Source organism: Vipera berus (assembly GCF_964194415.1).
Source record: "Vipera berus genome assembly, chromosome: 8".
Classification (NCBI taxonomy): domain Eukaryota; kingdom Metazoa; phylum Chordata; class Lepidosauria; order Squamata; family Viperidae; genus Vipera; species Vipera berus.
Genome location: NC_138211.1, coordinates 19,649,517 through 19,673,065, shown reverse-complemented (window position 1 = coordinate 19,673,065; position 23,549 = coordinate 19,649,517). Strand labels below are relative to the sequence as shown.

At 41.9% G+C, this 23,549-nt stretch overlaps 1 protein-coding gene across 1 annotated transcript in view; it reads left to right on the top strand.

Moving 5' to 3' along the window:
* Positions 1 to 22,203, top strand: part of IDO2 (indoleamine 2,3-dioxygenase 2) — a gene marked incomplete at both ends in the record, with an annotated part of 34,470 nt that extends 12,267 nt beyond the window's left edge. Inside the window, 7 exons of the mRNA XM_081333391.1 lie at positions 3,145 to 3,264; positions 3,860 to 3,978; positions 8,333 to 8,432; positions 10,071 to 10,236; positions 13,508 to 13,559; positions 19,878 to 20,026; positions 21,848 to 22,203. Coding sequence (XP_081189517.1) covers positions 3,145 to 3,264; positions 3,860 to 3,978; positions 8,333 to 8,432; positions 10,071 to 10,236; positions 13,508 to 13,559; positions 19,878 to 20,026; positions 21,848 to 22,203 — 1,062 coding nt within the window. The remainder of the gene's footprint in view (positions 1 to 3,144; positions 3,265 to 3,859; positions 3,979 to 8,332; positions 8,433 to 10,070; positions 10,237 to 13,507; positions 13,560 to 19,877; positions 20,027 to 21,847) is intronic.
* Between the last annotated feature and the right edge of the window lie 1,346 nt (positions 22,204 to 23,549).

Sequence of the window (23,549 nt, the reverse complement as noted above, 5' to 3'; positions counted from 1 at the left end):
CAAACAGTGAGGGTCAGGTCTGCTTTGTCCACCCCCCTGAAGCTTTGCACTGGCACGCCACAGGGCTGTGTGCTTAGCCCCTACCTGTACTCTTTATACACTTATGATTGTGTATCATCTGACCCATCCACTGCAATAATCAAGTTCGCAGATGATACAACTGTGGTGGGTCTTATTACAGGTGGGGATGAGACAGCATATAGGGCAGAGGTACAAAAACTATCCATATGGTGTAGTAACAACAACTTGTACCTAAACATCGGCAAGACGAAAGAGATGGTGTTAGACTTCCGGAGAAAAAAGGAGGAACCTGCCCCACTTTACATCGGGGAGGACTGTGTGGAGAGAGTTTCCTCCTTTAAATTTCTGGGAGTCTACCTCTGTGAAGATCTTATCTGGAAAGTTAATACAACCCAGGTGGCTAGAAAGGCCCAACAGAGGCTTCACTTTCTCAGGGTCTTGAGGAAGAACAGGGTAGAACAACAGCTTATGACCCTCTTTTACCGGTCTACTATAGAGAGCGTCCTCTCGTATGGTATTGTGGTTTGGTATGCTGGTCTGACAGCTGCGGACAGGAAAGTATTACAGAGGGTAGTGAGCACAGCACAAGACATTGTGGGCTGTCCCCTGACACCACTGGATGACATCGCCAGGGCTCGTTAGCTTGGAAGAGTGAGGAAGATTCTCAGGGATGACTCACACCCTGGACGGTATCTCTTTACTCTCCTACCATCCGGTAGGAGATATAGGAATATAGCCAGCCGTACCAACAGGCTGAAAAATAGCTTTTATCTGTGGGCTGTTAGGCTTTTAAATGGGACATAATCTTATGCAGAATTGACTTGGGAGGCCGGTGTGTGGTGTAGTTGGTTCACATGGTGTGGTGGGATGGAGGGTTTGTTGTCACTGTGTGTTGGGGGGAGAGAGCACGGGGGGAGGCTCAGCTAATCTCAATGTACACATGTTGTACTTTGACAATAAAGGTTTATTATTATTATTATTATTATTATTATTATTATTATTATTATTGTTGTTGTTGTTGTTGTTGTTGTTGTTGTTGTTATTATTATTATTATTATCATCATCAGGAAAAGAGAAACACATGTCTAGTAAGTAGTACTGAAGGGTAAAGCAGTTTTAATCCGGAAGGTTTTTCAAGCATCCTGTGATATATGACGGCGATGGTCTAGAAACAGTAAGGAAATCCTATGCTCCTTAGCATAGGTAGTTCTCGACTTACGGCCACAACTGAGCCAAAAATTTCTGTTGCTGAGTGAGTTTTGTCCCATTTGATGAACTTTCTTGCTATAGTTGTTAAGTGAAGTAACACAGTTGTTACGTGAATCTTGTTTCCCCATTAACATTGCTTGTCAGAAGGTTGCAAAAAGGGAATCACGTGATCCTGGGACACTGCAACGGTCATAAATGCAGGCCAGTTGCTGGGCATCTGAAATTTGATCATGTGACCATGGGGATGCTGCAATGGTCGTAAGTGTGAAATACAGTCATAGGTCACATTTTTTCCGTGCCATTGTAACTCTGAATGGTCACTAAATGAATTGTTAAATTGTTAATTGTTAAATTGTTAAATCGGAGACTGCCTGTATAGCAACCCCTACTGTATGCTTCCCTTCCTCCTTGTTTCTTTACTTTTCAGCTATTTTTAAGCAATGCATGAGATAATGAGGTATGACCAGTGTTTATTTTCTAGTGCCTGATGTATGATGGCTGATTTACACATGAGCTGCAGAAATCAAGTGTTAAACATGCAAGCTTGTGGCTTCCTAGCCCTCAGCTGCTGTGTTGTTATACGCTGGAGAGGAATAGCAATAGCACTTAGACTTATATTCTGCTTCACGGTGCTTTACAACCCTCTCCAAGCGGTTTACAGAGTCAGCCTCCTGCCCCTCAACAATTTGGGTCCTCATTTTATTGACCTCAGAAGGATGGAAGGCTGAGTCAACCTTGAGCCCGTGAGATTCGAACTGCCGAACTGCTGGCAGGCGGCAGTCAGCAGAAATAGCTTGCAGCACTGGATTCTAACCACTGCACCACCAGGGCTCCCAGGATGGGAGTTTTGCAGGAGTTATGTTGGAATGAAAGGGGAAAACGTATCAAAGTTAAATAAAAGTGGAATGAGTTTATTGATCAGATGTATAGCAGTGCATTTTACACAGGAGATTTCAGACAAGTATTCAATTCTGTTAAAAAAAAGGTTCAGATTGTATTACTACTTCTCATAGATTTATGTATTTATTCTTAATGGAATATTCTTAGAGGAAGAAAAGAAGGAAGGAAGGAAGGGGAAGGAAGGAAAGAAAAGGAAGGAGGGAAGGAAAGGAAAGGAAGGGATCACTGGAGACTTTCAAAAGCAGTCTGGATAACCATTTGTCTGAAATGGGTCTCCTGCTTGATTAGGGGGTTGGACTAGAAGACCTCCAAGGTCCCTTTCAACTCTACTATTCTATGTTCTAAGAGGGAGGGAGGGAGGGAGAGAGAGAGAGAGAGAGAGAGGGAGAGAGAGAGAGAGAGAGGGGGGGGAGAGGGAGAGAGAGAGAGAGAGAGGGAGAGAGAGAGAGGGGGGGGGAGAGGGAGAGAGGGAGAGGGAGAGGGAGAGGGAGAGAGAGGAGACCCATTAATAACAGTACTGTTTTTTGTTTAGAATAGAATTCTTTATTGGACACACAAGGAATTTGTCCCCGGTGCATAAGCTCTCGGTGTACATAGAAGTAATAGTGATAATCATGATCATATACAACGTGAAAATACATTCATCATAAGTCGTGAAATACAACACTTTATCATAAATCATAAGATGCAACACTTAGTGATAGCGTACTAGTTAAGCAAACAACATAAATCATACTAGGATACTAAAAAAACCCCCAATATAAATTGTAAGATACAAGCAGCAAAGTTATAGTCATAAGAAGATAAGGAGAGGTAATAGGAAAGATGTAATATTATAATATTATATTATATTATAATATTATTATAATATTATAATAATATCATAGTAATATTGTACAGCTTTACTAAGTATTTTGGCAGTGTAGTAGGAACTAGTAGTTAAGCAGAGTGAAGGCATGGGGAAAACCATGCCCCTGTCCTTATGTCTAGTTGTTCTGGTGTTTGTTTCAACAGATGCCTCTACTAAGCGGCCAGTACCTCCAAGGTCACCGAGAACTCTATTTGGCCCACCTGGTCCTCAGTTTCATCACAATGGGCTACGTCTGGCAAGAAGGTGAAAAAGAGGTCCCCAAGGTATAGTCCAACCTTGAAACTTTTGCTCTTTCTTAAGCCTGAAATGGCTCCGCAGCAGCATCTGCTGAAAACCATGAAGATGCAAAGGGTAAATCCACAAGCAATGATGCAAGCAAGCAAAGGCCACAGTCAAATAATGCCAGTTGCCAAGTGCCCAGATTTTGATCATGTGACTGTGGGGAATGCTGCGACGGTCGTAGGTGCGAGGAACGGTTGAAGGTCCCTTTTTTGTTCTAACTTTGAATGGGTGCTAAATGAATGGTTTAAGTCAAGGACTACCTGCAGTCTTCTTTAGTGCTTTTGGTACAGGGGTCTTCAAACTTGGCCCTTTGATGACTTGTGGACTTCAACTCCCAGAATTCCTCAGCCAGGCACGTGTGCCTGGCTGAGGAATTCTGGGAGTTGAAGTCCACAAGTCATCAAAGGGCCAAGTTTGAAGACCCCTGTTTTAGTATAACAATGACGGGTAACATTGGGTAATACAGACTTACAAAGCTTTCTACTTCTTCTAACCATCTGGAACCCTACTGAAACCTAGTAGGACACAGATTACCGGTAGGAGAGCTGGTGTTGACATGCTGGTCTTGTCTTTCAGATCTTGCCACGAAACCTGGCCATCCCTTTCGGAGAAGTCTCTGAAATGCTAGGTCTGCCTCCTATCCTGGTCCATACAGATTTTGTTTTGGTGAACTGGAAGAAAAAAGATCCCCATGGGTAAATCTATTGACAAGAGTATCTGTGCTTAATTAGTTGGAGATCAGTCATAGCTGGAGCCATATAATTGTCAAGCTCAGGACATCGGGAATCCAGGAATATATAGGTTTATTGCATGTTAATGTTCTCTACAAGAATCTGAACTACTAATGGTCAAAGCAAATTGGGGATAGATAAAGAGTCAGTGGAATTCAAGGTGGGCTGTAGATAAGAGTTAATGGAAACTATTGTGAGCATGAAGGGATTCAAGGCAGATGACATCCTTGACCCCTCCCTCGGGCTCAGCCTGGTCATCTCCTACATCTCTCACCTTAAATGTTGACTTGTCTAATTGGGTTGTTTCTACCTGGAGCAGTTTTTGTTGACAGGGTAACTTTTTTTGAAAAAGCAGACAAATGTAGAGTTTATTAAAATTCTAATACTAAAGAATTATATTTTAATTATAGCTTAAGAGCTATATTTTAATTATAGCTTAAGAGCTCCATTAATAGACCATATTCTAAGAGATTATATTTTTAACAATCATGGACTTTTTTAGGGGTTTTAAAAAAGCCATTTACCCAATTTTTGTCCCTTCAATAACAGAATTACAGAGTTGGAAGGGACCTTGGAATCTTCTAGTCCAGCGGCCCCCAACATTTTGGGCACCAAGGACCGGTTCTGTGGAGAGAGGTTTTTCCATGGACCAGAGGGGTTGTGGTGTCACAAGCTGCCTACATCACATGGATGGGGCTTTGCTTGTTTGCACAGCCCAGTTTCTGACATGCCGTGGCCCAACACCGATCCACGGACCGGGGGTTGGGGACCCCTGTTACAGTTAACCCCCTGCTCAGGCAGGAAAACCTATACCATTTCACATAATCTATATTATGTGAATAATATAATCTTAAGCATAATCGTATAAGAATAATATATATTAAAAATACAATTGAATATAATCTTAATTATATGAATATTTAATATATTCATTAATAAAAATAATAATATAATCGTAAAGAAAATGAAACCAGCTAGGTTCCCTAATTGCAAAAAACATACTTGGGGAGAAATTTCAAAACCAGATTTAAAGTAACTTGAATTGCCAGCGGTTGCAGAACCGATGGAGTGAGTTATATGATCAACACGGCTCAGGATTGAGTTGGGGAGGCAGTCTGGGATAAGGGCTTTGCAGGGCTAGCAGATCTAGGCTGCCCACATCTGGATGATTTAGTCAAATGTTTGTAGCCTACATCTGCTTGCTCTAACCTCTGTACATGACATGCATACCTGGGGGTAATGTTGTTGTTTAAAGCGCAGTTGTACCATGGTGGACTTTTACCCTTCAACTGATTTCTTCTCTTGATTTTGCTTCCTTGTGTTGGCGGATGTCCCCTCAATTTGTCCAAGGCCTCTGGAAATTGAGTAAGTCTTTGAGAATCCCTGTTTCTTTTTGCAGGACAAGATCGATTTAGTTTATCACCTTGGAGTCAATTTTCAGGCTGTTTGAAGTCAAACAGTTGCTACTTTTAGGAAGACAGCTTATGTTTACATTGTTCTGAGCTCCTCTTTTTGCCACTTATGCTCCCACGGAATAGAAAATTGAGATCTAGGAGAATCATCTCTCTCTATCAAACAGCTGCTTGGTGGTAGGTGCAGCTTTCCTCTCCAGCACAAATGGCAAACTAACCAGAAATGGTTTGTTTAGCAAGCAATTGCCTGCCCCCTTTACAGGCCATTACTGAAACCCAAGGCGTATTTGATGCTTTATTTCACGTAGCTTCATTTTTCCTTGGCTTATGATTCCTTGGAATTCTAATCTAATGTAAAATTAGATTGGAATTCTAATCTAATGTAAAATTAGATTGGAATTCTAATCTAATGTAAAATTGAGATATGCCTTCAGTGGTTCTGGTTTATTTCAGCGCCACTTTTCATTGCTACACTTCCCCTTTTAAGTTACTTATAAAGAAACTGGGTCCTTGGTGGAAAGAATAAAGGCTATCGATCAGGCATGAGTGCCTTGTGAGAGGGAGCACATGTAGTGAATAGACTTGTATAGGGTCAGCTAGCAATTACCAAACAACATACAATATTGTTTATGTTGGAATTCATTGTTGGAATGTATTTTTATGCAACAACTACAAAAGTATTCAGCCAGTAGAGGACAGTGTTTACAAGTTTGGATCTATGGTATATACCAGGCATATCAAACTGCCGGCCCTTGGGCCGGATGCGTCACACCGAAACCGTGCCCACCCCATTGCCGGCAATGGGGAAAAAGTCACAATACATCACGCGACGTCACGTGATGTCACAAGTTTGACGTGCCTGGTATATACGCTATGCTCTTTTGTTCTAAGTAGAGTTTCTTGTTTCCTGTTACAATTAAAATAGTTGAGTAGTAAAGCCCATGGTGACTGTACTTTTTGTTTGCTCTGTGGCGCTATATATAAACAGAATTTCTAACAGTTTTTCTAGCTGCCTCTAATTGTAATAATAAGACAGAATATCATTTAACACTTAGGAAATGTTTGATGCTCTTTACTGGCCAGATGGCCAAATCTTAATACAAAATGTGAGAGGTTTCATCATCAATGATTAGCAAAAAATGGGATTCTCTTACTTATAGGACTAATTTTGATCACCAAAATGACCCACTTGGACCACCACATCTCCAAGAAGTCCCTTTCCAAGTTGTGTTGTTAGAATATGTTAACCATGTATAGCAGGGGTGTCAAACTCAATTTCATTGAGGGCCGCATCAGCATTGCGGTTGCCCTCAGGGGGCCGGGTGGGTATGGCCAGGGTGGGCATGGCCTACTGGGTGGGCGTGGCTAGAGTGCATATGGCCTACTGGGTGGGCGTGGCCAGCTCTACATCGTTCCCCTCAAGGGTGCCTATGGGGGCCTGGGCAGGAGTGGGACAGATCTGAGGGTCTCTGGCAGGAGGAGGGTCTCTGGGCCAGGGCCAAGGCAGTGGGGGCCGTTCCCTCACTGTTTCCAGGATGGCTTTGCGGGCCGCATGAAACCACTTTGTGGGCCGGATCCGGCCCCCGGGCCTTGTGTTTGACATGTCTGATGTATAGCTTTATTAATGAGAGGACTCTATATCAGTATATTAGTGCCTCTACATTGTCAGCTGGAGAACTGACAGCCCAGGTTTGAGACCTGAGCCCCAAGCAATGGGTGAGCTCCCATTACTTGCTCCAGCTCCTGCCCACCTAGCAGTTTGAAAGCATACAAATGCGAGTAGATAAATAGGGACCACTTTGGTGAGATAGTAACAGTGTTCCATGCGCCTTTGTCATATAGCCATGCTGACCACATGACCATGGAAATTGTCTTCGGACAACACTGGCTCCCTCGGCCAAGAAACGGAAATGAGCACCATGCCCTAGAGTCAGACACGATTGGACAGGGAAACCTTTAGCTTTACCTTACATTGTCCTTAGTGTTTGATACAATTAATATGTAATGTCAGGATATACTGACATGTAGTTAAAGGCAATGCGTTTGTTTGAATAATGAGTTATAAGTCAAGGAGATTTGAAGATTTGCTCAGGATGATTTTAACTAATGCAGAATGTGGCAAAGGACCAGAATAAAGATATCTTTTGTTTTCTCACAACAAAAGATGGTTCTCAGAACATTAGATGGTTCCTATGTAAACTGCCTAAAGCAGAGGTCCCCAACTTTCTGGGCACCAGGGACTGCTTCCGTAGAGAAAGGTTTTTCCATGGACTGGAGAGTGTGTGGTTTTGTGTGCTGCTTGCATGGCGCAGATGGGGCTTTGCTTGTTTGTGCGGACCGGTTGCTGGCATGCTGCAGCCTGATACTGGTCCACAGACCAGAGGTTGGGGACCCTTGGTCTAAAGCAATGGCATTCTAGTAGAGGAGTTCCAGGAAGTATGAGAAAACTGCCAGGATGAGTCTGGTCAAAAGATTATGAAGTGGTCAAGCCTTGTTGGAAGTTACAAAAATCAATAGGAAATGAAATCCTTTGGAACTGTCACACAGAATGAGATTCTGTGCACTGCCTCACTTCTTCTGGGCCTCCAGCCTCCATTGGCCAAATAGACTTTGAGAAGGTATACGTATGAATCAGTAGAGATTTTAGTTTGGAAAGTGAACAATAAATGTCACAAACCTACATTTGTTTCTACATTCCTGCATCAAACTGCTAGTGCAGATTTTTGAAGCATTGTCAAAACTTGCCAAACTGTGAACAAAAGCAATAAAAGAGCGATTGTACACAGCTTATAGATCAATTGTTTTGTACACCTTGGGCTTTTTAGGAGAAACAACCCCTCCCTTGCAAGCACTAATAAATACTTATACTTCCTTTCCCAGACTGTTGATTTTGTTGTGGTTCACAGGAATCTGGAGCCCATAGTTAGCTTGCCTGGAGGAACAAGCACAGTTGGGTTCATCCTAATCACTTTCCTGACTGAAAAAGCCGCTGCACCAGGACTCAAGGTATACTCTTCCCTTAAATTAATTATCAATGTTTGCTCTGGATGTTTTTGTGAGGGATCAAGATGAGTATTTCCCAGCATTTTGGCTATTCTGAAAACATGTTGAGTTCACCTAACAAGCTAGATTCTGCTAAAACAAGCAGGAGGTCTGTAATTTTGCTCATTTTTATTAGGTATAATGCCAGAAAAGACTAACAAACAAAGCTTATGCTTGACTTTGCATGTCACAACAGCGGCAAGAATACCATCAGATGAAGAAATAATTTAAAAAAATACTAGAATGTGCAGAGATGGAGAGATTGACTATGAGACTGAAAGAAAAAGAAGAAATGGACTATTACCAAACCTGGGATTTATTTTACCACTGGCTAGAGGAAAGAAGAAAGGATTAGGAATCAAATATGTATTAGCATGTAAACTTAGACAGCACGTTGGTTGAAAAATTAATACCGTATGTATGGAAAAAATGAACAAGAAAATTCTATAATAAAAAAAGTTGCCCATTTCAGCATCAAGATTTGGCAGTAATATCTCAGGGTGCTTTGGAGCAGCGCAGTGGCCTAGAGGTCAATCGTAGACAGTGGCAGATGTTTCTCTACCAGGGCGCAAATAGAAAATATCTGCTGTGAACTCTGCATAGGTGTCAGGAAGAGCATCTGGCCAGTAAATGCTCAGCTCCATTCAGTTGCCCTGACTTCACCCAGATTCAAGGGATTACAGGATTGTAAAAATAAATAAATAAATCTTGGGATGTTTTGAGACGTACACATGGATGCTCGTGTGTGTGTGTGTTGGGATGCAGAAGAATTCCTCCAATGGTTTTTTGGGAAGTGAATTTGGGAATTTATCTCCAGAAGAATTCATGGTTTGCAGGAAGACAAGGCAATCTCTGGTTGATCTTCTGGTTTTTTATTCCTTCCAAAAAGGGATCTGCTGAAAGGTTGAACTTTCTTTTAATGCATGTGGGATGCCTGAGGGTCAGCCAGAGTGCTTATTAAATTTTAAAAAGCCCCCAGAAAGGCTGAACTATCTTTCCTTCTTTTGTGGTGCTTCCTGGAAAGATCCAAGTAACTATCAGAATCAAAATCTAGCTTTACTTTTTTTAATGAGAAGAATCTGCTTGAAAAAACTTTAAATGACAATTAAATTAAAAAAAAGAATGAAAGAAAAGGGAATGAAGAGGGAAACAACGAGAAAAAACAACACGATAGTGTGAGAGCAAATTCACTAATTAAATTGGAATGCCTGCTATACATACTGTGCTCATTAGAATGACTTTCAGGGTCAAACTAAACATAAATTGAATATTTAAAGTGAAATTTTGAAAGGTATTCTTTGAGCTAGGAAAACGTGCACTTTTTAGCAGATCTTTTTTATTTTATTTTATTATTATTTTATTTTATTATTTCATTTCATTTTATTATTAATTTATTTTATTATTAATCTATTTTATTATTTTATTTTGTTATTTTATTTTTTGATGTGATTGTTAATCAGTTAATAAACAGAACACCTGTTGGCTCTTTGGCCTATGAGTTAGAAAGCTGGGGATATGCAGCCAATGGATTCCTGCAAAGCGATCTAGAGTCACTGGGAAGCAGGGTGGCATATAAATTTAAACACTTTTCATTTCATGCAGGCAATTGCCAAGGCTGTGAATGGACTTCTTCAACCAGATGACAAAATCCTGGCTGAAGCGTTACAAGAAGTGACAAACACATTACAAGAAATGACCCAAACTCTGAAGAAAATACATGGTAAGCTTGTGATCCACATACACTTAAGGCATGGACATAGAATGAAGAGTTGGAAGGGTCCTTAGAGGTCTTCTAGTTCAACCCCTGCATGAGCAGGAGACCTTACCATTTCAACTCTTCTTCATGAGCTGGCAAGAAAAAATATTCATATTTAGAAACATCAACTTTAAGAGAATATTAATGTTTTATTCTTTACAGCTCATCTGAGATTGATTAGGTCTTCTCGTTCTTCTTTGCCATTGATTGGATGCTTTCAAAATGATTCTTTAAAAATACTGTATATAAGAGGTACAAAAAATTTTTTTAGCATTAAATTTAAGGTAATGTTATAAAGAAGTTGATACAAAACATGTAGATATTCCAGGTCAGTTGGGGTCCAGCACACATTGGTCCACAACCTCCTGCAAACTAGGATTCTCCATTGCTCCTGCGGCCCTTTCTTTATCAATGATTTGTTTGTTCATGTCTTCAGTAGAATGTGTCCCCTCTGATATGTACTTATATAGCAATAGCACTTAGATTTATATACGGCTTCACAGTACTCTACAGCCCTCTCTACGTGGTTTACAGAGTCAGCATATTGCCTCCAATAATCTGGGTCATCATTTTACTGACCTCGGAAGGATGAGCCAGTCTCCCACATTACAAAAAAGATGTTGAGACTTTGGGAAAAGTGCAAAGAAGAACATCTAAGATGATTAAAGGCCTGAAGACTAAAACATATTTTTATTTTTTATTTTTATTTTAAATCCATTTATATCCCGCCCTTCTCCGAAGACTCAGGGCGGCTTACAAGCTTAGCAGGAGGAACATTTGCGGGATTGGGTGTGGCTAATCTAGAGAAAAGAAAGACTGGGGGAGACATGATAGCAGTGTTCTAATATCTGAGGGGCTACCCCAAAGGAGAGGGGTTCAACCTATTCTCCAAGGCACCAGAAGGCAAGACAAGAAACAATGGATGGAAACTAATTAAGGTGAGAAGCAACCTGGAATTAAGGAGAAACTCCCTAACAGTGAAAACAATTAACCAGTGGAACAGCTTGGCTCCAGAACTTCTGGGTGCTTCATCACTGGAGGTTTTTAAGAAGAGACTGGACAGCTTCCTGTCTGGAATGGTATAGGATTTCCTGCTTGAGCAGGGGGTTGGACTAGAAGACCTCCAAAATCCCTACCAGCTCTATTTTGATTGAGGATCAAATTCCTGGCGGTCAGCAGAATTGACCTGCAAATACTGCATTCTAACCACTGCACCACCATGGTTTACATATGTAAGATCCCTGTGTTTGATTTTTTATTTTTGAAAAAAAGATGCAGTCAAAGTTGTCTTAATTTCAAACTGCAATAAAATACCTAAGAGGGGAAAAATATAGCCCATGGATTCCAATTGCACCTGAACTGCACAGGGATACTTTTAGTAATAAAATCATTTTGCTGAATCTGCCCTCAAGGGTTGCTCAGGGGAGAACATTAAAAAGAACTCCAGACGAAAAGCATCAGTAGCTGCGATAGGAAAGAGCGTAAATCTTTAATGCTGCAATGAGCCTTGGAGTTTCCCTCAGTGCTTGACAGATCTCAGCAGCTTCTGAAACCGAGTATTGTTGCTCAATATTCTTGATTCATTGCTTGGTTATTTTCTTGGCCTTTTGCAGCCTTGGCATTAACAAAGCCTTTGATGTGGTAAGATTTACCCACCATTTAGTTCTGTAATTATCTCTTGCGATTAGTGAAAGCAACCCCATTGGGGCTAGATTGAGGCTTAGCCAAAGGAACAAAATTGATTTCCAAATGTTGGCCTCTATCCTAGACAGTCCTGCCTCCAATCTCAGTACTGCATTTGGTTCACACCTCAAGGTCAATAGGAAAAAAAAAAGGAAGAGAGAGATCTTAAAAAGCCAGACTGCTTGGGAGCAGAACCAGAAACAAGTCATACTTGTATCCTGCATAGAAAATGAACAACAGATTGCATTGAATAATATGATATGATATGATATGATATAATAATATAATAAATATAATATAATATAATAAATATAATATAATATAATAAATATAATATAATATAATAAACATAATATAATAAATATAATATAATAAATAATATAATATAATATAATATAATATAATATAATATAATATAATATAATATAATATAATATAATATAATATAATATAATATAATATAATATAATATAATATAATATAATATAATATAATATAATATAATATAATATAATATAATATAATATAATATAATATAATATAATATAATACAATACAATACAATACAATACAATACAATACAATACAATACAATACAATATAATATAATATAATATAATATAATATAATATAATACAATACAATACAATACAATACAATACAATACAATACAATACAATACAATACAATACAATACAATACAATACAATACAATACAATACAATACAATATAATATAATATAATATAATATAATATAATATAATATAATATAATAATTGATTTGGTTAAACAGGGGTAGGCAATCTTGGCTCTTTTATGGCTCGTGGACTTCAACTCCCAGAATTCCTGAGCCAGCCATGCTGAGGGGAAAGGGAGAGGTTTCCAAGCTGAGCCAGGCTGGCTCAGGAATTCTGGGAGTTGAAGTCCATGAGTCATAAAAGAGCCAAGGTTGCCTACCCCTGGGTTAGGACAAATATCCTCTCTGTCTTCCATAGAAAACAAATAGCAGCCATATTTGATGGTCCATAGAGCAGGCATACAGAATTACAAAATAACAGAGCTGGAAGGGACCTTGGAGATCTTCTAGTCCGACTCTCTGCTAGAGCAGGAGAGCCTATATCATTCCGGACAAGTGCCTGTCCAGTCTCTTCTTAAAAACTGATTAATTGTTCTCATTGTCAGGAAATTTCTCCTTAGTTCCAAGTTGGGTCTCTCTTTAATGATCTTCCATCCTGGCCTCAGTTGCTTTGGAGAATAGGTGGACCCCTTCTTCTCTGTGAGACCCCCCCCTCAAATATTGGAACGCTGCTATCATGTCATCCCTCGTCCTTCTCTTTGTTAGACTAGACGCTGAGGATTCTTGCAACCGTTCATCATATGCTTTGACCTCCAGACCTGTCTCTGTTGCTCTTCTGCTTGAGCAGGGGGCTGGACTAGAAGACCTCCAAATCATCCCTCTCACAGTTACTGCTGTTGAGCCAGGTACTTGTCCATTTGGCTTTTCTTGCCTAAGTGTAATACCTGACATTTATATTTAACCTTACAGTTATTAAGTATACCTAGCAAACTGATCTGATCTTTATGTGCTCTAACTTCTAGATTGTGTTGATCCTTCAGTATTTTACGGAGTGACAAGAATATTTTTCTCCGGGTAAGTACAGCTATGTTCCTTTGGTTTGAGAAGCGTTTTCCAAACAGGACCACAGGGAGAAGCAACTGCTGATATTGAGAAGGAAGAAACCACCCTGCCAACTGAACTGGGGGCTTTCTGGACCGATTAGGACATGGCATTAAGCAAACAAGGGTTCCTTCTATCATTTTCCTTTCAGATGTAGTATTCCTTTTCACAACTTTTTCTTAAGTTGTGAAACACAGCACATTTATTCTCCAGTGATACATAAGGCTACAAAGCTCTCTCATCTGCTTAAGAGGGACTCAACTTCCTTCCTTCCTTCCTTCCTTCCTTCCTTCCTTCCTTCCTTCCTTCCTTCCTTCCTTCCTTCCTTCCTTCCTTCCTCCCTCCCTCCCTCCCTCCCTTCCCTCCCTCCCTCCCTCCTTCTCTCCCTCCCTCCCTCCCTCCCTCCTTCCTTCCTTCCTTCCTTCCTTCCTTCCCTCCCTCCCTCCCTCCCTCCCTCCCTCCCTCCCTCCCTCCCTCCCTCCCTTCTTTCTTTTGGTCTGCATTTTCTATTAATATGTACATTTTCATACCCGGTGCTTTTCAACCCTGCAACTGCCATCATTAGGTATGAGAGAACAGATTTCAGCATAAAGGACACTTTCATCTGTTCCCTCCGTTTGGAATGTGTGAACCGTGCAGAATTTGCATCAACATCTGAACTGAATGAATACACCCCCCTGATCTCGCTGACTCCTTAGCGTTGCTTTGAGAAAACTCCTGGATCAGAAACGAGGGAGGAGAATGGATGAATTCAACCCCTGACCAGCACATCCTCAATCCAAATCTTTACAACCCTTTCTCTTGCACGAAGCATGCCAGGGGGGCTTGTTAATCTCTTCCTTAATGTTTAGTTTCCCAAGGCCACATTAGCTAATTGTGTTGCCTTCACTTAATCAGGGTCCCTCATTAAACCTTCATTAAAATTTGGATGTGTTGAAGCAGAGAGGGGAAGAAATGATAAGGAAATGAAACTTGACTATAAAGCAAAAATCTCCCTTTGGGCATTGCAGAATCCCTAAATGGCTACAAAGGGAACTTGTTGCTAGTTTGCCAGTGTAAAAGTGGGTTATGGGGCACCCTTTGTGACTGACTCAAGATGAGGCTGAAACAGGAGCGATCTTTCTGGTTTAACAGTAGCAGCCCGAACACTGAACAAATGAGAGAAAGTCTCCTAAGATCTATTTTAGGCAAAAACAATGGATTAGCCTGTTATTGGTGCTTCAGCCCGGCTGAGTTCAGTTGTCAGATCCTCTTTTGTCTAAACCAAAATAAATGTCAAGGTGGAAACCGTAAAGATATGACCAGAGCTTTGAACGTACCATTATCACCAACTTGACTTTTTGAACATTTTGTAAGGACACACTTGAAAAATTGTGTTACCTGCATTCAACAGCACTTTTTGATAAGTTGTTGTATCCTTAGGACAGCGGCTCCCAACCTTTTCTATACTCCGCACCCCTGGAATGTTTCTGATATATTGTCGCACCCCTTACAAAAGTTCAAAGTAACAGCAACGAGTTATGCACATACACTATAATTTTGAAAACCCACGTTTTCGCACCCCTTGGAATATCATCTCGCACCCCTGGTTGGGAACCCCTTCCTTAGGAAAATAGTGGCCCATTTGAGGGAGGGAGGATTTGTGTATATGTGTGTGTGTGTGTTGGTGTGTGTGTGTGTGTGTGTGTAAAAAATGAAATAGGTGTATTAAAGTTTATGGAGGATTAAAGTATCCACGTTGCTTTTCCCCCAACCAGAAATAGCCCAAATTTGAAGATGTTGTAAAATGAATGGGATAAAATGCATGCCTTGAGTGTCACCAAACTCTGCAAATCACTATCAACCGCCTAGACCAGGGGTAGGCAACCTTGGCTCTTTTATGACTCGTGGACTTCAACTCCCAGAATTCCTGAGCCAGCATGGGGGAACTATGGCCCCTTCATGACTTGTGGACTTCAACTCCCAGAATTCCTCAGCCAGAATGGTTCTTTGGTCTGAAATGGTATAGGCCGGGGGTAGGCAACCTTGGCTCTTTTATGACTCGTGGACTTCAACTCCCCGAATTCCTGAGCCAGCATGGGGGTACTATGGCCCCTTCATGACTGGTGGACTTCAACTCCCAGAATTCCTCAGCCAGCATGGGGGAACTATGGCCCCTTCATGACTCATGGACTTCAACTTCCAGAATTCCTGAGCCAGCCATGCTGAGGGGAAAGAAAGAGGTTTCCAAGCTGAGCCAAGCTGGCTCAGGAATTCTGGGAGTTGAAGTCCACCAGTCATGAAGAGGCCATAGTTCCCCCATGCTGGCTCAGGAATTCTGGGAGTTAGTCCACGAGTCATAAAAGAGCCAAGGTTGCCTATCCCTGACCTAGACCAACAAAGCAGGGGAAAAGGTTGACTTTGTCTTCTCCATTTCTGTTCTAGGTGCTCAGAATTTGGGTGGCCACAAAAGCCCACCAGCCTCGAGCTGTCAATCGCTGCCTTAGATTTAAATAGCAAAGAAATTCACCTCTGAGCCTCAGAAATATAAAGAATGGCTTTGGCTCATCTGCTAACTTTATTATGATCACTGATGGCTTTGGGGAGATGGAGAACACAGGGCCCCAGGGGGCTTCTTCTGACTCTGATGAGAAAAAGGTCTGAACAGAGGCTGTGCATTCACAATACCTGGCAGGACTCCTCCACAGTCACCTGTTGCTGGGCAAAGAGGCTGCCGCATACCAAAATACAATCTCGCCACCTCTTAAAAACTCCCTGTTGCTTGGAGAAATGCCTCCGTACAACTTGGGTCTTCTGAGCAGCTGCTAGGAAGCGGGCTTCTCAGCTTATGTTTTGCTCTGTGTGAGCATTTTAATAAAAGAGCAGCCTAAAAATAAATCCGATCGCTCCCTGGTGCTTCTGTAACGTCTGGCAGGAAGGGCAGATGGCACAGGTCAGCTAATGAGCTGCACACACAGCCTGAGTCTCTGTGTGAGCGCCAGCCTCCCTCAGTTGATCTGTGGCTCTTGCAATGCATCACTTGGCAGAGGAATTGGAGGCTGTGAAGCTGCCACCATCCTCCTCCTCCTCCTCCTCCTCCTCCTCCTCCTCCTCCTCCTCCTCCTCCTCCCAGATTCGAAAGGTTCAGAACAGTGGGGGAGGGAAGATACTTGTAGTTGCAAATAAACTGTGGCCACAAACCATCCTTAACTAGATCAAGTTAAATCAGGGGTCTTCAAACTTGGCCCTTTTATGACTTGTGGACTTCAACTCCCAGAATTCTGGGAGTTGAAGTCCACAAGTCATAAAAGGGCCAAGTTTGAAGACCCCTGGGTTAAAACCTGAGAGTGCAATTTGCTAAGCTTGGCTAGCCTTACCTTCATTTTGTGTGTGTGTGTGTGTGTGTGTGTGTGTGTGTGTGTGTGTGTGTGTGTGTGTGTGTGTGTCTAGCCTGTTTTAATACATCTAGAATTCCACATGCTGTCAAAAAGAGAACATGGGGTAATTTCAGGAACCAGTTTAAGTTTTATGTATGAAAGCAGCTGAATTGGGAACATTACACCTAATTGAAGTTAAGGTTGGGTGTCAATGAGTTGGCTCTTCTTGTTCCCAACCTGGACTTCTGCTGAACATCTGAAAACCCAATTGCGTTCAACAAGTGGCATTTATTTGGAATGCATATGGCTCGGAAAAAGCTTGAATTATTGATATTTTAGGCCAACTGACCAACAAAATAGCAAATGAGAATATTTTTCTTTCTCATCCAGAGCCATTATCCTTGACCAGGGAAAGTAAGGTGATTGTAGCTAAGGTGGAAGCAGACCATGAAAATGGGCAGAGTCCAAAAGAAAGTTACAGCTTTCTTCTCGTTGTAGAGGAATCAGGTTAAGGGCTACCTGATGCTACCCACCTCTGCTGAAAAGTAAGACATTTCTGAAACCTGAGTGTAGGAAAGTTTTCAGTATTAGAAAATATACAGGATCCCTCCCTCTCCCCTTCCCCCTCCCCTTCTCCCCTTCCCCTTCCCCCATTCCCCCTCTCCCTCTCCCTCTTTCTCTCTCTCACACACACTGTTGGGTTCTTGGTGTTCTCTGAACTTGGTTGTTTTCCCAGAGATATTTCATTATCAGATTAGGTACTATCATTCATGCATAGACCAGTGGACTTTGCTGGTTGTTGATAAGAACCCACTTCAATCCACACCTTAAGAAAGCTGAACTCTTGGAGACAAGGTTGTCCAAGCAGGAACTTTTACTAAGAAATAGAAAATAGCGGGCATAATAGACAGGATCTGAGAAATCCCTTCACAGATCGATATTTTTAAATGCTCCCAAGCAAGCCCCACCCCACAGTTTGTTCAGTCAGTTCCGGATCAGCCAAGTTCTGTTGTGATTCAGGGTCAGCCTGTGGGTTCGGCAGTTGGGTCGGATGACTCAGAGGAGGAGGAGGGGGGTGTTGAAGACCTTGCTGAGGGGGTTGAAGATCTTGCTGATGAGAGCCCTCAGCCAGGCCCCTCCCACTTGGTCACCACGGAGACCCAGCTGTGTGAGCCTGACAGCGTGGATGAAGATGACCCACAGCTGGCCCTGTTCAAGGACGCCCGACGCAGGAGGCAGTCAATTAGGAGTAAAGAGAGGAAGGCAATGGGGCTTCTTGGAAGGAGGCAGAGAGAAGCCACGCCCTGAACTCTATATAAGGGGAATGTGTGGGGAGGGCTGGTTTGCTGAAGGCAACCGCTTGGATAGTTCGTGTTTCTTAAAGCTCCTGTTTCTTGGTTCGTGTCTTGTTTGTTTTTGTAGCTATAAATTTGGCAGGCGTAATTCCAGCCTCTTGCCGTTTGTAAAGGGGTTGTCCCTGCCTATTCTGCAGGGCCGGTAGCAGGCTGGTACAGAACAAGTTCCAGGTGGCAAGCCCCTCGTGGGAAGAGGAGAGACATCAGTCCATTCGTAGCAGGATTATTTCCACCCCATCATATTCCATCCGGAGAAACAAACCAGATTCCGCAGGGTCTCATTCCTGCCCCTTTCCACCCCCTTTCTTAGTTGCCTGTAAGAGGAGAGGGAAAAAGCCTAGTGAGTAACTGATCCTATTGTGAGGGATAGCAGGCAGGCGGAATAAACAAAAGGTTACATTTGAGGAAGGAAGTGAAAGCAATAAAAACCCATTCTTGCTCCCTCTCCTCCTTGGGAATGGCAGAATCCAGGGGGGTGGGTGAGATTTGGGTTTGCACAGAAAAGATGGTTAGAAATGAAATATAAATGGATCCTGACACATAGCTTGCCTTACCAGTCTTCAGTTTCTTCCTTGACAGTTCCTTGATTAGGCTAAGGTTTCACCATTATTGATTAGCTGGTGCTGTTTCTGCTTACTTGGGCATTTGGGAGTCCTCCTAGATTCACGGCTTACTTTGGAAGACCACATGGTGGCCGTGACTAGGGGGGCCTTCGCCCAGGTTCGCCTGGTCCGCCAGTTGCGGCCCTATCTAGACCGGGATGCCCTATGTACGGTCACTCATGCGCTCGTGACCTCTCGCCTGGACTACTGCAATGCTCTCTACATGGGGCTGCCCTTGAGGACCACCCGGAGGATCCAACTGGTACAGAATGCAGCTGCGAGAGTTGTGTTGGGAGTCTCCCGATACTCCCATGTTACATCTCTGCTCCGTGAGCTGCATTGGTTACCAGTTGTCTTCCGGGTGAGATTCAAGGTACTGGTAATGGTGTTTAAGGCCCTACATGGCATGGGTCCGGAGTACCTTAGGGAGCACCTTAGGGAGCATCAACTTCCCTCCGCCCTGTGCGCTCCCACAGAGAGGGCCTCCTCAGGGTGCCACCGATCAGAGAATGTCGGTTGGTGGCCCCCAGGGGGAGGTCCTTCTCTGTGGGCGCCCCGGAACTATGGAATCGGTTGCCAGTTGAGCTCCGGATGGCGCCCGACCTTCGCTCCTTTCGTCGTGAACTGAAGACACATTTATTTGAACAAGCTGGCTTGGCCTGACGGGGGATGGGTTGGGTTTTTTATTGTCATTTTAATATATGTATTTACTGTTTTTAGCTTGGGCATATGTTTAATTTTTTTTTAACTCTTGTATTTTTGTATTTTTTATATGTCTGCCCTGTTCACCGCCCTGAGTCCTTCGGGAGAAGGGCGGTATATAAATAAAATTATTATTATTATTATTATTATTATTATTATTATTATTATTATTATTATTATTATTATTATTATTATTATTATTATTATTATTATTATTTGCTGCTGCAGAAGGTTGTCTACTGGTCCTCTTTTGTGCCATCCTTTCCTCTTTTTCAGCTGGAAAGATAATCCCGTATTACCAGAAGGGCTGCTGTATGAAGGCCTTTGTGAACAGCCTCTGGAGTATTCTGGGGGCAGCGCAGCCCAAAGCTCCACCCTGCATTCCTTCGATGAGCTGCTTGGTATCCAACATCAGAAAGAAAGTGGTAAGAGCTGTCTTTTGCTTGCATTTAGATCCGCCATTGTACGTCAAAACTAGGATAAAACACCAGTGGCTTTTTCCAAATCTTCCATTAAACATGTGGACGGAGGAACCAGCGATATGATTTCTCAGGGTTTCTCTGGGAGAAGAAAGAAGGATTCCCCCCCCCCCCGTTTGGAATCACAGTGAAGCTTCTATTGATACAGAAAGGAGGAAAACATTCCCAGTGGGGCTTTTACCCCACTGGGAATGTTTTCCTCCTGATACGTTCCATTGTGATGGAATGGAAATGTGGGAAGCCAGAAAGATTGTGAACTGCAGAAGAGACCATCAAAGCCAGAGCATTTATATCGATTCCTTGGCCACCTAGTTAACAAAATGAACATATACTGTATATGCATTTCATCCATGAGAATTTGAAGGTACAGTGGTATCTTGTTACTCAACGTTCATTTGTTCTGGAAGGTACAACAGGCACTAAAAACTAAGAGTGCCAAACAAACCAGGTGACTTACCACGTGACCCTTTGTTCCTGCCAGGAAAAACTGTCTGTCCCTTTTCCTATGTCAGTGACCTTCCCAGCATGGCTGACTTCCTGTCCACCCTCTGCGGCTGTCCTCCCTTTTCCTTTTGCAGCACACTGAATACCAAAGAAACTACGAGTACCGGGACAACATTTTTGCATTAAAATGCATTGAGTATCAAATTCAAAGAGTTTTGAAGCAGTTGAATACTGAGGTACCACTGTAGGTTTGAAGCAAGGTTTTTCTCTTCAAAATGAATGAGGACCGTCAGGAGATAAATTGCAGTTCTTTTCTCCATGCTTCTAATTGAAATTCTTGTACAACTCCTCAAAAGTTGAAAATCAGAAGTCAGGGAGAAGAGTTCCCATCTAGCTCTTCCTTGGCCCAAGTTAGTTTTGGCGCTCAGGATGAATGTTGACAAAGATCAAAGAGGCTACGCAAAATGACAAACAAAGAGAGAGGGAAAGAGTTTGAACAACAATCCCGTCGTGTACAGTATTGGCTTCTCTATAGTGACTCAGCTGCTGATAAGGTAGGAGAGCTTTCCTTAGCCATATGCCTATTTCTGTAGCTCTCAGCCAGTTGCAGTTTCAGGTGCAAAGAATCCACACCATATAGTTAGGGTTCAACACCATAATGTTAACGTTAAGGTGTTAAGAAGATTTATTGCTCAAACCTATGCACAAGAATCTAGTCAACTGATGTTTAGTGCTAAATTGGCAATAGATAAGAGTTAACAGAACTCAAGAGGAGTTGGACCTAGACCGTTTATGGGAACATAATGATTCTAGGCCAGACATGTCAAACACAAGGCCCCGGGGCCAGATCCAGCCCATGAAGTGGTTTCATGTGGCCCGTGAAGCCATCCTGGAAACAGTGGGGGAACAGCCCCCACTACCTTGGCCCTGGCCCAGAGACCCTCCTTCTGCCAGAGACCCTCAGATCTGTCCTGCCCAGGCCCCCATAGGCACCCTTGATGCCCACCCAGTAGGCCATACGCATTCTAGCCACGCCCACCCAGTAGGCCACACCCACCCTGGCCATACCCACCTGGCCCCTTGAGGGCAACCAAAATGCTGATGCGGCCCTGAATGAAATTGAGTTTGACTCCCCTGTTCTAGGCTGATGACTTGCTTAACTCTGACTCTGGCTCTTCCTGCTCTTCTCTTCCACCAGCCTTGTGAGCTAGAAACGATGAGGGATTTCAAAATATCTAAAGGGCTATTTGTTGAGCAGGCTGACTCAGTCATTTTAAATTGCCTTGAACCCCACTTATCCATTGCTTTGGTATCTTTTACCAGCTGCATTTTTGCACAGGATGAGAAAATATATGCCTCCTCCTCATCAAGCCTTCATTGAAGAAATCCAGTCTGTCCCTCCACTGAAGGATCACGTCTTATCTTCTGGAAACAAAGACCTTCAGTCCATGTATAACAAATGTGTGGCTGCTCTTTCCGAGCTAAGGACCTATCATATCACCATGGTCACCAAGTACATTGTCATAGCAGCTAAAAAAGCCAAGGACAAGCTGAACAAAATTCCTCAAACCACAAGTCCTCCGTCTTTCCTGGAAGGGGTAGGAACTGGGGGCTCACAGGTACTGAAATTCTTAAAAAGCGTCCGGGACTCAACAAAAGAAGCTATGGTACAACTCTAAAAGACTGTCCTTTTTGGTCAAGTAAAGTTAGGATTATGGAGCCAGCCAGTCAACATCTCTTGATGTGTATATAATAGGAGTGAGCAACTCTTCACCCAGACTGTCTAAAGGTTGAATCATGACGACTGGACCAATCTTTGTTATTCTGAGATATTTTGTTGCTCGTTCAAGCAACTTCATCAGTCAGAGCAATCTCAATTAGGCAGAGTTAGAGAGTCGTTGAAATGTACCAACTCTTGTTACACCAACTTCTCCCCAAAAAGCAGTGAAATCATCCAGGCCAAAGGGGTTTGAAGGTTGAATCATGGCAACTGGACCACATTTTGTTAATCTGAGACATTAAATTAACAGTTAATCTTTGCTCTGACTGATCAAGTTGCTTGGATGAGTGATGAAAGTCTCAGATTAACAAAGTTTGATCCAGTTGCCATGATTCAACCTTTAGATCCCTTTGGCCTGGATGATTGAGTCTTCATTGATGTATCTTCAGCCAGAAGGCACCAATTGTTAAAAATAGTTTCTATTAAAAGACTTTGCATATATAATAAGAAATGCATTCAAATACAAAAACAATATGGAAAAGTAAATCTGAAAAAAAGAAAAAGGAAGGAAATGAAGAGACAGAGAAAAAATAAAACATAAAAATCAAATAACATAAAGCATGAAAAATGCATATAATGTTCTTCCTCTTGGCAGTTATATATACGATTCCAGTGAAACCAGTCTCTCTAAGAGGGCATAATTTTTCCTCAGTTTTATAACCTAGTCTTTTTAATAATCAAAACAGTAAGCCGCAAAATCATTTTTTTTTATGCAAAAAAAAATCCATAAGCAGTTTCCAGTCATTGGAGCATCAGTAATGTCTTTTCTCTAATTAATGAAGTCAGTTTAGCCATCTCAACAAATTCTATCAATTTCATCAACCATTCCTTCATTGTGGGTAATGCCGAATCTTTCTGTGTATAGTAATCTTGCCGCAATAATCATATATTAAAATACTCTTCCTTGACTCTTTTCTAATTGTTAATCCATCAGTCATAAAAGAAAAACTTCTGTTTTGATTGAATATTAATCTTTAAAATCCTCTGTATTAATATGTGTATTTGAAGCCAATTTTAAAGCTTTTTTAACTTGTCCACCAAGCATGATAAAATATCTCTTCACGTTGTTTTACATTTGCACTACACATTTGGAATGCCTTTATACATTCTAGATTATTTCTCTGGTGTTGTATGCCAACGATACTTTATTTTAGGAAACATTCTATTTAAGATCATAGCATAATGTAAATTCCAACCCTACATATTTTCCCATTGATCCATCTGTACATTATAATCAAAATTCTT